Consider the following 19,064-nt stretch of genomic DNA (forward strand, 5'->3'; position numbering starts at 1 on the left):
CACTGTGTCCCCACTGTGCCCATCCTGTAATTTCCACTGGTGGCCTAGCCCTATGCCCAGTGTTCTGCCCCCCTTCTGGCCAAGGTGAAGTTGACACAATATGACAAGGGCTAGAACATTCTGACTTGAGGGTTCTGAGCAGAGGCCCCACTCCCACCCGTGTCGTCCCCATCCCCACCTCTGTGGGATACTGGTCCTGGGCCTCAAGGACATGTGACTCTGGGGAGGGGGCTCTGTGAGGCACAGGCAGGGGAAAGCCATCTGGAGCAGAGAGACTGCCAAGGAGCTGCTGTCCCTGGAGCGGGAGCTGGGGAACATGGGGGAGGGGAGTTAGAGCCTGAGCCTGGGCCCCTCACCCACTTCTGCCTCGCAGGACTGAGTGGTGAAGGGGCTTTGCCCCCCACAGGGGCCTCGGGTCACACACTTGGAACTGCATCCCTGGGTCAGGGCTTACGTCTCAAGTTGCCACGTGGGAAATGGGGAGAAAGAGCCAAGTCTGGCATCTGAGGTAAACTGGGAACCCAGGGGCTTCCTCAGTATCTCCCCTGCCTACCTTTTTCCCTTGGCCTTATACACGCTCTCGCCTCTAGGAGCACTGCCCTCCCTCTAGGGCTGGCCTGGGCAGAGTGGCCACCTGGCTGGCAAGGAGAGAGGAGGCCAGTCTAGGGTTGGCAGAATTCACTGGGGTCCCTTGGCCTTTCTACCTCTCAAGATTCCCTGGGCAGGCCCCCATTCCTCAGGGGGGTGGGGCCCCTGGTTTCCCACACTCTCTCACCCTCCCCCAGGTCACTGGGGGCTGTGATGTGTGGGGTTGCCACACATGGCAACGAAGTGGGGGCAGGGCACCTAGGGCATGGAGCAGGACTATGGAAGTCACCAAGAAAGTGGGGGGCCCTGATCCATCGGGCTCCCAGGGCCACCCCTCAGCTGGCAGCCAGCAGCTGGGCGGTGGCCCTAGAGGGTCCCAGGGACCATGGATAAGCTCAGGATCTGTATACTTGAGGCAGGGGTTGTCACTGTCCACCGAGGCCATCCTTGATGGGTCCTATGGCTCAGCCTCCCAGGCCCATACACACGAGCCCAGTCACCAGCAACTCTGGGACCCTGCTGAGGTTAGCTCCCAATGTGGCTGTGAGCGGGCCTCTGAGGATTCCCTGAGACTCTCCTCCACTAGCTCGTTTCCAGGCTCTATCGTGGGAGCCCAAACACATCTCGTCACAGAGAACAGGACCCTGGCCCTACCGGTGTGCAGGCACGGTGACCGCACCAGTGATGTGGCCCAGCTCGGACTCTGCTGTTCCCGGCTTCAGGTGCAGATGGCGGGGGAGGGCAAGGCTCCAGCTAAAGTCCTGGTAGGCTGGGGCAAAGGCCCCTGCAGCCCCAAACAGATAGCCCCATTGGGCATTAGGAAGAGCCGGTGGCTACCGTATTTTCTTTCAGGGGAGGATGGCTCAGCTGCAGCCCAAGGTCCTCTTCTGGCTCCGGCCCAAGCTCAGGGCCAGGGCCAGTGCCCATGTTCGGCTCAGGCTCCTCCAACTCCAACTCCAACTCAGGCAAATACTCCAGCTCTGGATACAATCTCAATGTCAGCAGCAGTTGAATCTTACACCTGCAACCTTGACCACCTGATGGATACCAATGCCATCACCAAGGGCCTGTCCCAAGACCTCTTGCCCAGGAAATGTGGCAACCAATGGTCTATCCAGTTGGAGTCTCCCAAAGGGGTCACATCCTGCCAGGACAAAGTGAATTTCCATTCTCAGGATGAGCCTGCCACCCCAGCACGCACTCCAAAAGAGTCCCCAGACCAGGCCCAGGAGCTCGAGGTTGACCAAAGGCCGGTGTTACCAAGGCAGCCTGAGAACCAAGTGGAGAAACCCATGGTCTGTACCTCCAGGCCAGGCAGCCCCAAACCGGGCTCAGGGCCTCCAGAAACCCCCAAGTCCAAGCGGGGTAACCAGGAGATCTGCAGCTCTCAGCCAGGTCAGCAGCCCCTCAATGCTTGCAGCAACACCTGCTCCAATGTGCCGCCGTCTGCCTACCAAGTAACCTGCCACAACTCCCCCACAGTACAGCCTCCCAAGGAAGCCATGCAGATACCCCCCTCCAGTGCCCCTACCTGCCAGCTCCGGGATGCTGTGGAAGACCGTGTGCTGGTGTTTGATATGGCCACGGGCAACACCAGAACGGGGCTGCTGTGCCATGACCCCATGGGCTCAAGGGCAGTGCTGGTGGGCCTCATGCCCAGCCACCCATCCATCTGTGCCTCTGAAAATACGTTGTCCACCCGGCCATTGACCATGCCCATCTTCTCCCCTGACAGTGATGGCTCTAGCTTCTGGTCCACCACACCCATGGTGTCCAGCCCTGTGCCCTCCAGCCTTTCATCTGGAAGCTACCGAGAGGTGGCCCTGGTTCCCAAAGAGGCCAGGCTCAACCTGGAGTCACGAGGCTCCCCTGGTACTGAGACACCCATCAGGATGGGGATGCTCACTGGGCATGTTCCACTGGGTATGCCCCTCCAATTTGGAGAGAGGATACTGAGCCATGCCTATGATCCTGGCTGGTCCAAACCTGACGCTGAAAAAACCGAAACTAGTCACACCATCTGGATGCAGGATGCCTCCAGGATGCAGGACACCTCTATGGTCCAGGCCAAGAAACTGCAGTGGATGAACTCAGAGCTGACCCCAGAGCCTGTACCACCAGCCAAAAACCAGCAGGTGCCCAGACCCCTGCTCCAGGAGGATGTAGGCAACCACAATCAGAAAGAGGTCGTTATTGCTCACCCTGACAGCCCTCAGGTCAAAGGTGCTGGGCACACCCCACTCTGTGGTCAGCCCCCACTAGCTGAGCAGCATCCCCTTTCCCGGCAGCCCCCTTCGGCCGGTCAGCCTCCCTCTGCAGAGCAGCGTCCCCTTCCCAGGCAGACCCACCTTTCTGGATAGCCACCCCTAGCTGAGCAGGCCCCCTCCACCAAGCAGCCCCCACTTCCTGGTCGGGCCCCTCTCACTGGAGCCCCTATTGCCAGGCAGCTTTCTCTCACTAGGCAGCCTCCCTTTTCCCAAGAACCCCCCATCTCCAATAAGCCCACTCTCTCAAGAGGTCCCCCCACCACTAGGGACCCTGGTCAGGCCTCCACCCTGTGCCAGGAAGGTGAGCCATTGGGCCCGCCTACCCATGTGGGGGTACTTCGGGTGACCCCAGCCCCTGAGGAGACCTGTGTCTATGTAAGCAGAGAAAATGTTGGTGTCAGTGCTGGTCAAAGCTTCAGCTCACATCGGCTCTCATCCTGGCAAGCTGGCAGCTGCCCCAGGGAGCGGGAGGAGCAGCCTTCCCTGCTCACATTCACCACACCTGGTCCTGGCTGCAAGGTCTTGCCCACGCCCCCGGTTCAAGCTGACAGCTGAGGACATTACACACTCGCCAGTGGTTGCGCAGCTTGGCCTTCTCCGAGGGGCCTGCTATGAGCTGGTGCCCACCATGGATGTTCTGCCAGTACGGTCCCCAGTGCTCTGCCGCCATTCACGGGACCCCTACCAGGACATGGCATCTGTGGTGATCGACACAGGCACAGGCTTCACCAAATGTGGACTGGCTGGAGAGGACCACGTCCTCAGTGTGCTGCGCTCACGCATCCAGCTGCTCCAGCATCCAGTCCACGGCCAGCCCAGGTACGCAGTGCCTGAGAACCGAGAGGGTTCCTACACGGTGCTGAATCGAGGAGTGGTCTCTGACTGGGATGCACTGGAGGTGCTGTGGCAGCACCTGTTCTATTGCAGGCTGGGTGTGCAGCCCGAGGAGCTGGCTGTGCTTGTGGCGGACTCACCCACATCACCATGCACGAACCGAGAAAAGGTGGCTGAAATACTCTTTGAGCATTTCCATGTGCCAGCCATGCAGACAGTGCATCAGGCCCTGCTGGCACTCTATGCTTACGGGCGGACCACTGGGCTGGTGCTGGGCAGTGGCCATGGCACCTCCTCCGTGGCACCCATCATCACCGGGGATCTGGCCCCACTTGACACCTACCGGCTGGATGTGGCGGGTGCTGACCTCACTGAATACCTGGCTCAGCTGTTGCCGGCAGGTGGCCAGTCACTGTTCAAGGCATGGCTGGTCAACCAGATTGAAGAGGCCTGCTGCTATGTGCCCATGGACATGACAGCTGAGATGGCCCGTGCCCAGGCCCTGGCCCGGGTGGACTTTTTGCTTGCAGACAAGCAGGTTATCACACTGGGCTCTGAGTGCTTCTGCTGCCCCGAGGCCCTCTTCCAGCCCAATATTCTAGGCCTCAATCAGCCAGGCCTTCCACAACTAGCCCTCCTAAGTATCAGCCGGCTGGAGGCCAAGCAGCAGGAGCAGCTGCTGGCCAGTGTGGTGCTGGACGGTGGCGGCACCCTGTTGAGTGGCTTTCCTGAGTGCCTGAGACAGGAGCTGGGCCCCGGTGCCACTGTGCTGGGCTCTCTGCACCGTGCTGCTGCTGCTTGGCTTGGAGGCTCCATCATGGCGTCCCGGGACTCCTTCCAGAGCCTGTAGCTCAGCCACCGTGAGTACGAGGAGGAGGGCCCATGGGCCATCTATAAGTACCATCTGTGAGCACATAAAAGTTCTTTCTGGTTCTGCTTCTTTTGACCACTGTGGCATATTTTAGGCACAGGGTGGTGGAGGGAAGGGCAGGGATCCAGGCATGTGGTCAGAGATGGGGCCCTTGGCACTGCCAAGGCATACCCTGCCTCTACACACTGGAATTCCATGGGCCTTGGCAATCCTATCCTTTCCAGAGAGCCCCACAGCCCCACAGCTGACATTGGCCCTGGTCTAGCCTGACCTTTATTGCACCCCAAGGGCAACCACAGAGAGTGGCAGCTGTGGGTTTTGCCCTGTTGCCCTGGCGACAAGCTCAATTACCCTTGATTGCCAGCTCGTTGCCATGGCAATTTCAAACATAATGTAATAACCCACACAGCCTGGAGTGAGTCATGGGGGCGGGCAGCCCCCTCCCCTAGCTCCAGAGGAAAAGACTGCTTGCCTTCTCCCATGTTGGGCCCTCTACGGGGCGCTGAGGCCAGCAACATTGACAACAGCCAAACAATTCTACAGATGGCTGGGGCCCTGGAGCACTTGTTACCCCCAAGGAGGGTCCCTGTCAGAGTCTGGGCTTCCTGGGGGAGCTGGCCTGATAATGCAGATACCTCCTAAAGTCAGAACCTTGGCTGGAGCTCTATGCTGGTTTGGCAGGTGCTTCTGTCAGCCAGTCAGAATATGAAGGTATAGGAGTGCTGGCCTTTGGTTCCCTGGGGCAGGAAATCAGGGTGGGGGGCTGATAAATCCTGAATCCTGGGTGGGAGATACAACCTGAGCTGGGGGATGAGGCTCTGGCCTGCTTTGTAGTCTCTGAGGACGTGGAGACTCACACCTTATCCTGCCTCTCTGACTATCTAGTTTTGGTGGGAGCCAGAACTGTCAACTTTGGGCTCTCTTCGCCTCCTGTGCCTCCCAAGATGGGCAGCCTCTGCCCACAGGGTGGCCAGGGTAAAGGCCTCGTCAGGAGATCTTCATAGAGGCTATGGGGCAATGCCAGTGCCAACTGCCCTGCTCTTGTCCCAAACTCCACTCTGTTTTAAAGGGCCTCCCGCTGTCCCTCTGGCCAGGGGAGTGGCTAGAAGCCACGGCCCCTGACCTTGTCTGGCTCTGAATAGTGGGGGTAGGAATAAAGGTCCATGTCTTCCATGGCCTGGAAGAGCTGAGAAGAAGAATTCACCTGGTGTTGCTACTTCCTGCCTGGAGGGCAGCTGGAGGTTGAAGCCAAGACACTGAAGCCAGGACTTCCCTGGTGGTGCAGTGGTTAAAATCCGCCTGCCAATGCAGGGGACACGGATTCGATACCTGGTCTGGGAAGATCCCACATGCCACGGAGCCAATAAGCCCATGTGCCACAACTACTGAGCCTGCGCTCTAGAGCCCGTGCTCTGCAACAAGAGAAGCCACCGCAACAAGAAGCACATGCACCGCAACAAAGAGTAGCCCCTGCTCGCCGCAACTAGAGAAAGCCCACCTGCAGCAATGAAGACCCAACGCAGCCAAAATAAATAAATAAATTCTTTAAAAAAAAAAGACACTGAAGCCCTACCCTGCTGGTGCCCCTCTGGCTGGGAGCTGAGGGACAAGCCATGCCCCTGTCCCAACCCTGGGTTCTCGTCTTAGGTTGTCCTCTCCACAAAGGGCAAAGACCTGGCTATCCCCACACACACCTGAGAGTGAGGGGCTGCCCTTCGTGGAGAGACTATAAATGGCCAATGATATAAGGTCATCACAGCCCCCACCCACCCCTGGGCATGGTCCATGGTCCACCCTCTTCCCATGTCCAGCTTTCACACTGTAAGTCAGCCCCCACGATCCTGAGGCCTGTGCCAGGTAGGAAGAGGACCAGTGGCTCTAGGGACTAGCTAGCTACAGCGTCCATGTGCACATGCAAGCAAGCATGCCTGGGTGGACACAGAATGCAAACACATGTGCCCCTGGGCACCGCTGCACACACTGTGCTGTTGCCATCTCCTTTGGCATAAGAGCACACACACACAGACATAATCACACGTGTGCACATACACCCTGCCACGTGCTCACCCACAGGCACATGGAGTGTGCACGGGACCAAGAAGACGTGGAGCACTGCCAGCAGCAGGCAGGGCTCTAGCGAGCCACCTCTTCCCCTGCCTCTAAATCCCCCACATTCCAGCTTCTCCTTGGCCCAGCTTTTCTGTGCCTGGATAGCCATGATCTTCAGGAAAGGCAGAAAATGTGTGTACCACGTGTGGGGTCAGCAAGCCAAGGATCAGATGCACCATACAACACAGGGAACCATTGTTTCAATGACAGTGGGCAGACAGCAGGAAAGACTGAGTGCCAGGCCATTCATTAATTCTGCAGACATGAACTTAGCATACTGAGATGAGACTCAGAGCTCTGCCCTGCAGATGCCCAGCTTACCTGGAGATTCCTACCCAGTGGTGGAGTTGGTGCCATGAATGAGACCACCCAGAGCCCAGGGAGCCCAGAGGTGACACCCACCTGGCCTGGAAGCAATGACCAAACCAGGGAAGGATGTGAAGGGCTCCTCGACACCCCCTCTGGAGAAAGATATCGAGGGGTCCTGTTCGAGCAGTCATTTCCCAGGCTAGACTTCCAGTCCCAGCATAAGCTCCAACTTCCTCACTTGGGCAGTCACTCCTGTCAGCAGCTGTGGGGAACCATCCAGGAGAGACTCACTCAACATGGCCAGGGGTTTGGAGATGACCCCACCCAGGATGGGGTCAGAAGGCTCACTGAGAGGGTTCTGGTTGGGTGGAGCCCAGTTTCAGGCACAGAGAAGCCTAAGTCTGGCCTTCAGATACTGGCCTCAAGGCTTGTGGTGGGGCGGGGCAAGCATTTGGTCCATGTGCCTCTGTGACAAGGGACAGAGAAATGGCCAAGGACTTCCTTCAGAGGCTCTTCCCGGCAGTTCTCAGCCTCCTCCAGTCAGGGGCCATGTCTGGTGGGGCACCATGGTGCTGTAGTTCTCTTGTATCCCCATATCCCAGCCCAGGCCACCAGTAGTGATGCTGTTCAGGAAGGGTTCGAGGGTGATTAAACTGTCAAGAAAGCAGAGTCTATGCCATGTCATAGGTAACTTTTAGAGCTTGAGAAATTCAGTGCCACACAGGAGGGGGCAGGCTGAGCCAGCCACCCTGGATGGGACCTTGCAGGAGGGGAGGGGAGGATGGGTAGAAGACTCTGCCACCAAGGTCTGGAGCCCTCACTTGCACACACACACCCCGGTGTGTTTACTAGCTAGGGGAGGCCTGTCTGTAGCACAGCTTGCCCTAGCAACTGCCCACTTGGTTCTAAGTGGGTTCCGCTCTTTGGGTCAGGTTTTGGGAGCTGGGCAGAACGCCAGTCCCCTGGGGACTACTACCTGCCAAGACACTCCTGTGCAGCTCCAGGACTCAGGCTTTCCCCACACCTTCTACTCCGCACCCTCTACAATGGGCATAGGAAGGCCCCTCCGGTCCTTGTTGCCCGGTCAGTCCAAGGGCCTAAGGGAGCCTTTGAAAGCCTGGCCGGGGCCGGGAAGGCCAGTGCTCACCTTCTCTGCTGCCACCCCATCCTCAGCCCTCCTTCGAGTGAGATTCCGGGCTCAGGCTCCTCCAGGGTCGGGGCGGAGCCGGCTGAGGGAGGCCCCGCCCCCAGCCCGCCCCCGGCCCGGGGTGCGAATCCGGGGCGGCGAGCGGCGGGAGATGCTGGAGGTTCGCGAGCCGAAGTGGCTGCAGCTGGCGCCGCGTCTGCCCCGCGTGCCCGGAGCGGATTCTGCCCGCCGCCCCCGGAGCCCTCGGCGCCCCACTGAACCCGCGATCGCTTCCTCCCTGTGACCGACCAGCGCTGCAGGTGCGGGGTGACCCGGGAGGGGGTGGCGCCCCCGGAACGTACGTTGTGGGGTCTTAGGGGATTGAGTCTCTGGCTCGAGGTTCGGGTAGCCGAGTGCGCCGGGGCGCTGCAAGGGCTTGGGGTCCCGGCGGGGGCAGAGCACGCGGGCTCTGCAGATCCAGGGCTCGGCGTGCGGGGTTGGGCTAAAGTTCCCCATCGCCTCAGACGGGTCGGGGGTCCCAAGGGAAGCCTCTGAGACTCAAGTCCAGGCCAATCTCCCCTCCTTGTCGCCCATCCCACCTCCGTCTCGCTGGGCTCCTAATTGTGGGAACATTAACCCTCCAACATTCGTGGTGCCCCGTGGGGGTAGGGGCCGAGGGCTCAGCTGTACCTCTGGACTCCCAGAGCTGCCTCCGGCCCCTCCCAACTGCCCCCGGGCCCCCTCCCTCCCGCTAAGCAGTCACTAATTTCCATGACAACGAGAGTTCTTTATGGGCGACAACCTGAAGGGGGCTGGGCGGGGCTGCCGCGGGGTGGGGGAGGAGGCTCAAGCTCTTGGGGACCAGCAGCCCCCTAGCCAAGATCCATCTTCCAAGCCTGAACTCGAGGGCCCGCCGGGGGTCCAGGACACCGACCCAGCGCTGCGCGGTGGGGCTGGGGGACGCACATGTTTCTGCTGGGAGGTGCGGGGCTGGGTGCTCACACGTGTGCCTCCCGCATGTGTGTTGCTGTGCCAGCGGGGGCGAGTCAGCAGCACTGGGGAAGGGGGTCAGGGTGGCAGCACGGTGGGGAGCAGGGCCCCCGGCTGGCAGGGTGAACAATGAGCGAGTGAGTTTCTGCTTTCCCCAGGCTGTAGTGTCTGGCAGAGACCCTAGGCTCTCCCAGCCCCCCATAGCTCTGCCAAACTGCTTTTGTCCGCACCGCTAGGCAGAGCCTGCTTCACCAGGTTCCCTCCCAGGGAGCAGGGCTCTCTGTCCCTCACCAAAAGCTCAGTCTGCAGCAGTCCAGCCCCTGTCCTGCCACCCTCCTCCAAGGCCCAGGCTTTGAGCAACACCCCCCCACCCCAGCCCAGGACCGCGCGTGGAGACCTGGTGCCCTTCCTGCCCCCCCAACTCCCAGTTGATTCCTGCCAGCTTTAGGCACCTGCTGGGCCCCAGTTTCCTCAGCTGGGCAATTGGTGACTCTACTCCCCTCGGTGTCAGGCGCTGGGCCCTGTGGTGGAGAAGAGGTCTCTCTCCCTTTCTTTTACAGCATTTGGTGTGGGCCCCCAGGTGCCATAGGCTGCCTTTCCCATATCAGCTTTTGGCCCTCCTCTCCAGCCCTTGTCCTGGCAGGTGGGCAGTCCTTGCCCTGGGAGAAGACTACAGAGTCAGTGATATCCATCCAGGGAAACTGAGGCATAGTGGAGGGATGCTGTGCAGTTGTTATCCTGTTTCTAGGTTGCTTGGGGTGCTGTTTCTGGCCCTCAGACAGGATCCACTATCAGGGAGGGGGGCGGTGGTGGCAGGGAATTAGGCTGAGCTGCAAGAGAGGCCCTGGGGACCCAAGGCCTCTAGAGGACAGCAGATGGGGGTGGGGGTGGCTGGGGAGTCTAGGCAGAGCTGGGTCAGCTGAGAGGAGGGGCTGTAAAGGGAAGCAGCCAGGTCTCCAAGCTTCATTTCCATCCCCCAAGCCTGTGCCTTCAACATGTTGGACCTTCCTCACCTAAGCTGCTGTGATGACAGGGAGAGAGGCTGAGGAACTGTTCTGAGGGGACCGCAACAGCTGGCCTCTTTCCCAGAGCTACGGCTGTCCCACACCAAGTTCAGTGCATGTCTAGGGGAATACAGGAGGGGTCAGTCTCAGAGGTCCTGGCATCAGGGGCAGCTCCTGGTCCAGGTGTGCAGAGCACATGGTCATGGAGGCCTTAGGGCTCTGCTGGGCATCCACAGGCCCCTTTGAAACCCCCTGCCCACCTTCCCTCCTGTGTCCTTGTGCCTGCATCCTTTTTACTGTGTCAATTCTTTACTCCCCTTCCATCACAGGTTCTGCCTTTGTCTCTCTGTGTCCCTGCCCCTCTCTTTTCTAAAGTCTCTCAGTTCCCCACCTCCCTTTCCTTGATGGGGACCAGGGTCACAGAACCCATGGGGAAGGAATCAGGCCAAAGTCTCAGGGAATTCTTGGAGAATTTGAATAACACCTCTCCTCTCCCCTCCCCTCCCCTCTCCTTTTTAAAAAACTTCCATCACCATAGCAACCCTTTACTCTGGGGCCTTCCCTGAATTTCCCCTCCTCCGCTCACAGGGAAGCAGGGCCCCCAGTGAATTTTCCTTCAGGGGCTCAAAGACCGGGACCCCAGGTGCCTGGAAGGGGCCAGCTGGCTCTCGGCTCTGCCTGCTTATTGAAGGCTGAACTTTCTGGAGGCAGCACCTGATCCTATGCCCACCCCTGAGACTGGAGAGCACCCCCGCCCTCTGCCTGCGCCCTCATTAGATGGGAGAGAGTCAGCAGCAGGAACTACGGACCATGATTTAGCTAGAGCCTGAGGCCCAGCCAGGGCAGCCCCCTGCCCAGTTACCTAGAGCAGTTGGATAGTGGGCGAGAAACTTGACTCTGCCTCCTGACACAGACCTGAGAGTGAGGTCTCTATTTCTGCTGGTCCTGCATCCTGTGGGTGAGGTCTCTGCGGCAGGCTGGGCAGAGCTTGGGCCTAGGCATGTCTATTACAGCAGGAAACCCAGCTCCAGTCCCTGAGAGAGGAGAGCAGGGAAGGGGAGGGGTTGCCTGCAGGCTGGTGTTCACAGCTGCCACTAAATTGGGAGGTGTTGCCCACAGTTGTTGGGAGGCAGCTGGAGGCCTCCTGGGCCCCCCCTGGCCTCCCTAGTTTTACTGCAAGGTCTGAAGCCCCACATGGCAGAGGACCAGGGTGCCAGGTAACTCCTGTTTATGGCTACGAAATGTGGGGCTTGAATCAGGCTGACCCCAGTAGAGGAGGGGCCAGGACTCTCTGTGGGACCCCTGGGCCTCTGGAGCTGGCCTCTGTCCTATTCGGGCCTCCCCTGGGCCAGACTTGTCTTAGGCTACAGTAGGGTCCCTAGGGGACCCTTTATTACCAAGGCAGAGGCTCCATCAGCATTGCCTGAGGGGCCAGACCTGAGGAGCAGGCAGTAGCTAGGGAATGCTTGGCCCTCAGGCTCCCTTAGAGGCTCCCCCAGGCTCTGCACTTCCCCCAAGCTCCCTTTGGACCGCCCCCTGTGCACACCAGTCAGTTTCTCTGCAGAGAATGGAAGGAACCACGTCTTTAGGGAAACAGCAGCTATGGGACCTCTGTGCCCTCCCATGTCCCAGTGTGGACTTAAGGCCGAGCCCAGGTCACTTGTCGTTGCGGGGGAAGCCCTCTATTGTTGGATGTTGAGTCTGGGCTGTCCAGGCCATGGGGGTTAGAAATGCACGCCCTCTTTCTGCCTGGCCTTCTACTGTTCTTGAAGCCGTCCCTCAGTTTCTCCTCCCTGCTTTGGGGCCAGGGCCCCCTTGTTGCAAGCAGGTGCCAGGGGCTTGGTACGCATACCGGCAGCCTCCTAGGCAGCAGCAGTGGGTAGCAGATGGTAGAGTGGGTGGGGGTGGAGGGGACCAAGATGCTAATCTGAAGCAGGGCCCCCTTTTCTCCTCTCTTTGCCCTGGGGCCAGGTTGCGGGTGGAGGCAAGTGAGTGCAGTTAGGTTAGTGAGGAGAGGCAGTGACTGGCTGAGATCAGGGCCGCTGTGGGAGGGAGGAGACAGATCTGTCCCTGCCCCTGCCATGAGGCTTCAGGACATGGCTCCAGGCTGATGTGACTGAGCAGAGGTCCGGATTTCCGTGGTGGAGACAGACCCCCATGACCAGCCCTGGGTCCCTGCGGGTACGAGTGCCTGTGCACGGCCAAAAGCTGGGCCAAGATCAGGGACAGGCACGTACAAAACCTCCCACGCCATGCGGCTGAGCAGGGAGCTCTTGGTGTGGGGTGGGTGGAGGTGGAGTTTGTGGAAGTTACCTCAGCGAAGGGTGGTTTTGAGCCTGGAGCTTCAGGATCGTTGCAGCCAATCTGTGGCACAAATAGCCTTATAATGTCAGAAATCACAATGAAAGAAGAGATTTAGCCCTGGTCTCAGCACCTAGCTCATGTGGAGGCTGCTCCACAGAGAGGCCAGGATGGGCAGTGCCCTTGCCAGTGCCCACAATTCCTGCCATTGGATGGACACAGTTGAGCTGGCGAGTCACCTGTTGTTGGTTGTTTAGGTAGTTGCTGATTTTTTTAATGTTAAAAATAACTCTGCCGTGACAAATAGGATACTGATGGGAGGCTTTGGGGGAAGGGCATTCCTGCCAGAGGGAATGGTGTAAGCAGAGCGGCAGAGCTGGGACACAGGTCCCTCCCAGCCCTCCTGGGGGACCTGTAGGCTGAGGTACAACCCTCCCACCCAGTACAGGGCCCTTGGATTGCAGCCTGGGAAGGGAATCGCTGCACATAAGACCAATGAGGGGACTGATGCAAGCCCCCTCCCCCGGATTGTTTGGGCATAGAGATGGGTGGCCGGCAGTGGTGGGTGGCCATGCCTCTGCTCTCAGCTGTGAGAGTGGGATTCTAGCCACAGGCTCCTTCCCGGCAGATGCAGGAGCAGGGCTGTGACAATGGCGGCAAAGATACGCAGTCAGGGACGATCTTCAAAGCTTCTCTTGTTTGCCTCTGCAGTGCCTCACAAGATGGCTTAAGCCCTAGCTTGAATCACACTGATGAAATGCGTTTGTGTTCCCTGAGTCCAAAGAACCTGGATGGAATTTGTTCCCTAAAGCAGAGGGCAAATTTGAGGGAGAACTTTCAGGACTGGGTGCCCTAGGAAGTGGGTAGCCTCCGCCCGGGAGGAAACAAGCAGCAGCCAGCGCTGACCAGGGGGCTTGTGTGGGTCCTGGCCTTTGACCCTGGCTGGCAGAGTCCCTCTGACCAAGCTGCTTCCTCTGGTGGTAGCTTCCTCTCTCCTTCACTACCCTGTGGCTATGAGTCACTTCAGGTAGGGGGGCATCTAGGTAGCCAAGGCCCCAGCCCAGCCCCTTAGCATAGCAAGTGCTAATCGGGGTGGAGGGAGACTATGCACAGTCCGCAGAGCAGTTTCAATGCAGCCTCAGCGTGAAGTGTGTTATCATCCCAGTGTCACACCAACCAGGCATTAAGGAGGCTGACTCTGGGTCAGGTCTGGAAAGGTCCAGACACTGTCACCAATTCCCCTCCTGAAGTTTAACTCTGAGCAAGGACCGTGAGTGCCTTTTCCTGTGGGTGCTGGAGCCAGTTCACTCAGCACCTCAGGTGAGGATTGGGCTGGCAGGGTTGCAGACCCGGGGGGTGCCATGCTCCGGGTGCCAGAGTGCCTGGAACCTACTGGAGTCAGCTGCATGTGGTCATCCTTGTGCCTGGAATAGCCACCCCTGGCCAGGGGCCTCTCCCCTGGACCTGATGGTCCAGGTCTCCTGCGGGCCCTGGCAGTGAGGCACTAGGCAGGCTTGTCTTGCTTTTCTGGACCATTACCCCTTCCTGCCTCCTGGCAAATCCTTTCCCTCTAAGGCCCAGCCCTAATGCTGCTTCTTCCTCAAAGCCTTTCCTCATTTCTCCACCCAGATGGGAGTTCTCCCTCTGAAGAATCCCCAAGCAACATTTATTTATTTATTTATTTATTTATTTATTTATTTGCATCGGGTCTTTGTTGCGGCAGGCGGGCTCCTTAGTTGTGGCATGCGAACTCTTAGTTGCGGCATGCATGTGGGATCTAGTTCCCTGACCAGGGATCAAACCCAGGCCGCCTGCACTGGGGGCGTGGAGTCTTATATACTGCGCCACCAGGGAAGTCCTGCAGTATTTATTAAATCAGTAAAAGTAATCACAGTACAAATCCTAACAGAAAATTAATAAACAATTGGTATAAATCTGCCCCTCTGACACCCAATTCTTTCCCCCAAAGAGAACTCTTATTTTCTCCCAGAAAAGAGTCTGTGAGTGTACACAGGCATATAAACTTTAAAAATTTTTTCCCAGTGTAGCGCGCTTTACCCACCATTCTGTCCCCTGCTTTTTTTCAGAGACTGTCCTACAGTAGCACATTTTGATCTATTTTATGCTTTTTAATAGCTATCAAGTATTCTTCAGTATGGATAGCCATAATTTTTATTAACATTTTTTATTGTGAAATATAAGATCTAGGAATGTGCCCAATATGTGTATGTACATTTTTACAAATTATTATAAAGTTGAACACCTGTTAAACCACGACTCAGGTGGTTCTCAGGTTCAGAAATAGGTCCTCCAGAATCCCCCCGCCCCCAATCACAACCTCTTTGTTTCTCTTAGAAAGACTCATGGTGTTTATTTCTTAGTGTTTCTTTATAATTTTACCAGTATGTCTGTATCCTTAAACAGTATAGGTTAGTTCTGCCTGTTTTGAACTCTGTATCAGTAGAATCCCACTATATGTATTTGGTATTTTTTTCACTCAACACTGTATTGGTGAGATTGACCATGTGCTTGCGTAGAGCTGTAGCTCCTCATTTCCATTGTTTTGTAACAATATTCCATTGTGTGACTGACTCTACCACAATACATCTTGCTCTTGATGGATATGTGGGCTGTTTCCAGTTTGGGGCAATTCTGAATATTGCAGCCATGAGCACTCTTGTACCAGTGTCCTGCTGCACAAATGTACATAGTCAGTAGTGCAATTGTTGGTGCACAGGATATGTTCGACTTCAGTAGTTTTACCAAACTGTTTAGCAAAGGGGAGACTTGCCCTCCAACAGCAGTGCTCGTGTTCTCCACATCTTTGCCAACACTTGGCATCTTCAGACTCGTGGAGATGATTCTCTGATGGGTGGGTAGATACAGCCCCTTTCATCTGTGGAATTACTGAAATTTAAATAAATCATTTGATAAATCTTCTTTAGATTGTATATAATGCGAAGTGATTCACGGATATGTCAGTTTACTATATTTTTCATAAGCGCAGGGGCTTGTTGTAGTTCGGGCAGCCAAGCTGAGTGGTTGGAGGTACAGCCAGAAAAGCAGGCACTGGATCTGAGCCTGATCACCCTCTAGCCCTTCCTGGTGTAGACTCTGCCTCTGACTTGGTCTGAGACAGGTTGGGGTTTCCCAAACGCAACCTTTACATTGTGGGGAGAAGTGGGCTGTGGTACAGCTGAACCAGACCGCATCCTGCCCACAGCTCAGAGCCCGGCAATGCCGTTTGGGTGTGTGACTCTGGGTGACAAGAAGAACTATAACCAGCCATCGGAGGTGACTGACAGATATGATTTGGGACAGGTCATCAAGACGTGAGTGCCGGGTCTGTTGGGCAAGGGTGGGTGGGCAAGGGCTGGGGAAAGGGGAGCGGAGTACAGCCCACGCTGAAGCCAGGGCTGAGTGGAGTGCCTGCTGGCTGCAGTGAGGAGTTCTGTGAGATCTTTCGGGCCAAGGACAAGACAACAGGCAAGCTGCACACCTGCAAGAAATTCCAGAAGCGGGATGGCCGCAAGGTGCGGAAGGCAGCCAAGAACGAGATAGGCATCCTCAAGATGTGAGTATGCGGCCCAGGGGTGGGGTGGGGTAGGGGAGGTAGCCGGGAAGGGCTTCGAGGTCCGGAGGCCTCAAGTAGTACCAGCCTCTGGCCAGTTAGTCTGCTGTGGCTCACAGTGGTGACCAGAGCCTCTCTTAGGGGTTCACCCAGCCCTATCTATTGGCTCTTCTCTCTGTTGCCAGGGTGAAGCATCCCAACATCCTACAACTGGTGGATGTGTTTGTGACCCGCAAGGAGTACTTTATCTTCCTGGAGCTGTGAGTGTGGGTCTGGGTTCCAGGATTCCTCAGTCCCCCAGGTCTTTACCTGCTCTGCTCTCTGCAGCCAGGGAAGGCCCCCCTTCTGGACCCTTGGGGTCCCAGGTCCCTGTGCCTTGCCCAGCCAGCTGCCTGGTGTAGGCAGCCTGCCCACGTGCTCCTGCCCCACCCCCGATCCTGCCCACGCCGGGCTCAGGGGCTGGTGTCCCTCAGGGCCACGGGGAGGGAGGTGTTTGACTGGATCCTGGACCAGGGCTACTACTCGGAGCGAGACACGAGCAACGTGGTGCGGCAGGTCCTGGAGGCGGTGGCCTACCTGCACTCACTCAAGATCGTGCACAGGAACCTCAAGGTGAGGCCAGCAATCAGGTCAAAGGGTCAGCTGGCAGCCGGCCTGGGGCTGGGGTGGGCAGCACCTCAGGGCCGTGGTCCAGCCTCTGAGGGTTCCATGGTCTCTTCCTCTGCCCACCCACATGCCATTCCTGGCTGGAGCAGCTGGAGAACCTGGTTTACTACAACCGGTTGAAGAACTCAAAGATTGTCATCAGCGACTTTCACCTGGCTAAGCTAGAGAATGGCCTCATCAAGGAGCCCTGTGGGACCCCCGAGTACCTGGGCAAGCAGGGAGTGGGGTGGGGCAGGGTGGGACACAGCCTTCAAGGAGTGGCTCTGGGTGGGTGGGGGGGGAAGGAAGTCCCTATCCCAGCAAATGGGTGTGAGTGGTACAAGGCCTGGCCAGGCCTGATATTGACCAGCAGGTGGACACTGTTTGCAGCCCCAGAGGTGGTAGGCCGGCAGCGGTATGGACGCCCTGTGGACTGCTGGGCCATTGGAGTCATCATGTACATCCTGTGAGTGGATAAGCCGGCAAACAGCCTGGCAGCCAGGTGGGGTGGGGGTCTGTGTCCATGGCCTTCCTGAGTAACCCTGTCCTTGGGACCCTGTGTAGGCTTTCAGGGAATCCACCTTTCTATGAGGAGGTGGAGGAAGATGACTATGAGAACCACGACAAGAACCTCTTCCGCAAGATCCTGGCTGGCGACTATGAGTTTGACTCTCCATACTGGGATGACATTTCGCAGGCGGGTGAGGAGGTGCCCAGCATGAGGGCAGAGTGAAGGGTTGGCATGGGGGACTGCTCTCAGCCTTCTCTGTTGGACTCTGATCCTATCCCCGAGCCCATTCATCACCTCTAGACAGTGAAATGGGGTGCCCAAGCCTAGCCTCTCCCTGGCTTTGTCCCCAGCCAAAGACCTGGTCACAAGGCTGATGGAGGTGGAGCAAGACCAGCGGATCACTGCGGAAGAGGCCATTTCCCATGAGTGGTGAGCAGGGCCCAGGGAGGATGGGAGGAGAGGCCAGGGGTCCCTTGGCCTCTGTCCTCCTCACACCTAGCAGCCTCTATCCTTGAGGCCTCAAATTGGGGTTCAAGGGGCACCCAGAGCTCAGGCCAACCCAGAGGGTCTGCCTGGTAATCCTTGGGTCTTACAAGAAAGGGCTGGGCACAGTCTCCATGAAGGCCATACCCCCTTAGATCCAGACGCACTTGCACCCTTTCCAGGATTTCTGGCAATGCTGCTTCTGATAAGAACATCAAGGATGGTGTCTGTGCCCAGATTGAAAAGAACTTTGCCAGGGCTAAGTGGAAGGTAAGGCTTGGATGGCTCCCTTTCCTGGCTTGATCCCAAGTGCTCCTTCTGGCACCACAGTTTCTTGCCTGCATCACACCCCTGCAGCCACACACAGGCTTTTCTTCAACCGTCAGGTGTAGCTGTAGCCACTGCTACTACCTTAGGCAGGTGTGCTGAGCAGCTGGGTCCCCGGCCCTGGGTTGGTCAGAGGCAGCCAGGGCACGATGGAATGGTCTGGGTTTGGCCTTCACAAAGGAATGGATCCAGCTTCTGTAAGCCTCGCTCTGAGCCTCTCTCCACTGTCCTTCTTTCAGAAGGCTGTCCGAGTGACCACCCTCATGAAACGGCTCAGGGCACCGGAGCAGTCCAGCACGGCTGCAGCCCAGTCTGCCCCAGCCACAGACACTGCCACCTCTGGGGCTGCAGGCGGGGCCACAGCTGCAAGTGGAGCTGCCCCAGCCCTTGGGGGCAGTGCCACCCCAGCCACAGTGGGTGGTGTTACGAAAAGTGATAATGTAGCCCCTGCAGACCGTAGTGCCACCCCAGCCACAGATGGCAGTGCCACTCCAGCCACTGATGGGAGCATCACCCCAGCCACTGATGGGAGCATCACCCCAGCCACTGATGGGAGTGTCACCCCAGCCACTGACAGAAGTGTTACTCCAGCCACTGATGGGAGAGCCACACCAGCCGTGGAAGAGAGCACCATGCCCACTACCCAAAGCAGTGCCACACTGGCCACCAAGGCTGCTGCCACCCCTGAGCCGGCTTTGGCCCAGCCGGACAGCACAGCCCCAGGGGGCGCAACAGGCCAGGCTCCACCCTCTAGTAAAGGGGAAGAGGCTGCTGGCTCTGCCCAGGAGTCTCGGAGGGAGGAGACCAGCTGAGTGGGCAGGCTGTGGGGGGGCGGGGGATGGGCAGGAGGGTGGGAGAGTGGACGAGGGGCTTCTCACTGTACAGAGAGTCACTGGCATGATGCCCTCGCTCTCCCCTGCCCCTGCCTCCCAGCATGGGGCATGTCTGGGGGCCACAGGAGAGCAGTTTCGTCTCCTGTGTGTATGTGTGTGAGTGGTGGGCAGGCCAGAGGCAGGACCAGCCCCAGCCCCTGCATGGATTCCTTGTGGCTTTTCTGTCTTGCTAGCTTCATCAGTTTCTGTTTCTTGTGGGATGCTGCTCTAGGGATACTCAGGAGGTCCCTGCACC

At 57.9% G+C, this 19,064-nt stretch overlaps 2 protein-coding genes across 2 annotated transcripts; both read left to right on the forward strand.

Moving 5' to 3' along the window:
- The first annotated feature begins 786 nt into the window (after positions 1 to 786).
- On the forward strand, positions 787 to 5,155 carry LOC132528008 (uncharacterized). The gene is given in 2 exon segments (XM_060164027.1): positions 787 to 3,388; positions 3,390 to 5,155. Coding segments are annotated over 2 exon segments (3,732 nt in total). The 5' UTR covers positions 787 to 866; the 3' UTR covers positions 4,600 to 5,155.
- A 3,129-nt stretch (positions 5,156 to 8,284) lies between these two features.
- On the forward strand, positions 8,285 to 18,748 carry CAMKV (CaM kinase like vesicle associated). The gene is made up of 12 exons (XM_060164028.1): positions 8,285 to 8,424; positions 15,623 to 15,731; positions 15,842 to 15,973; positions 16,156 to 16,230; positions 16,444 to 16,582; positions 16,726 to 16,846; positions 17,006 to 17,081; positions 17,180 to 17,316; positions 17,477 to 17,555; positions 17,792 to 17,879; positions 18,176 to 18,287; positions 18,390 to 18,748. The coding sequence occupies exons 2-12, from the start codon at positions 15,637 to 15,639 to the stop codon at positions 18,746 to 18,748; spliced, it is 1,413 nt and encodes a 470-aa protein (XP_060020011.1). The 5' UTR covers positions 8,285 to 8,424; positions 15,623 to 15,636.
- The last annotated feature ends 316 nt before the right edge of the window (positions 18,749 to 19,064 follow it).

This window comes from Lagenorhynchus albirostris, chromosome 10 (genome assembly GCF_949774975.1).
Source record: "Lagenorhynchus albirostris chromosome 10, mLagAlb1.1, whole genome shotgun sequence".
In the NCBI taxonomy this organism is placed as follows: Eukaryota; Metazoa; Chordata; class Mammalia; order Artiodactyla; family Delphinidae; genus Lagenorhynchus; species Lagenorhynchus albirostris.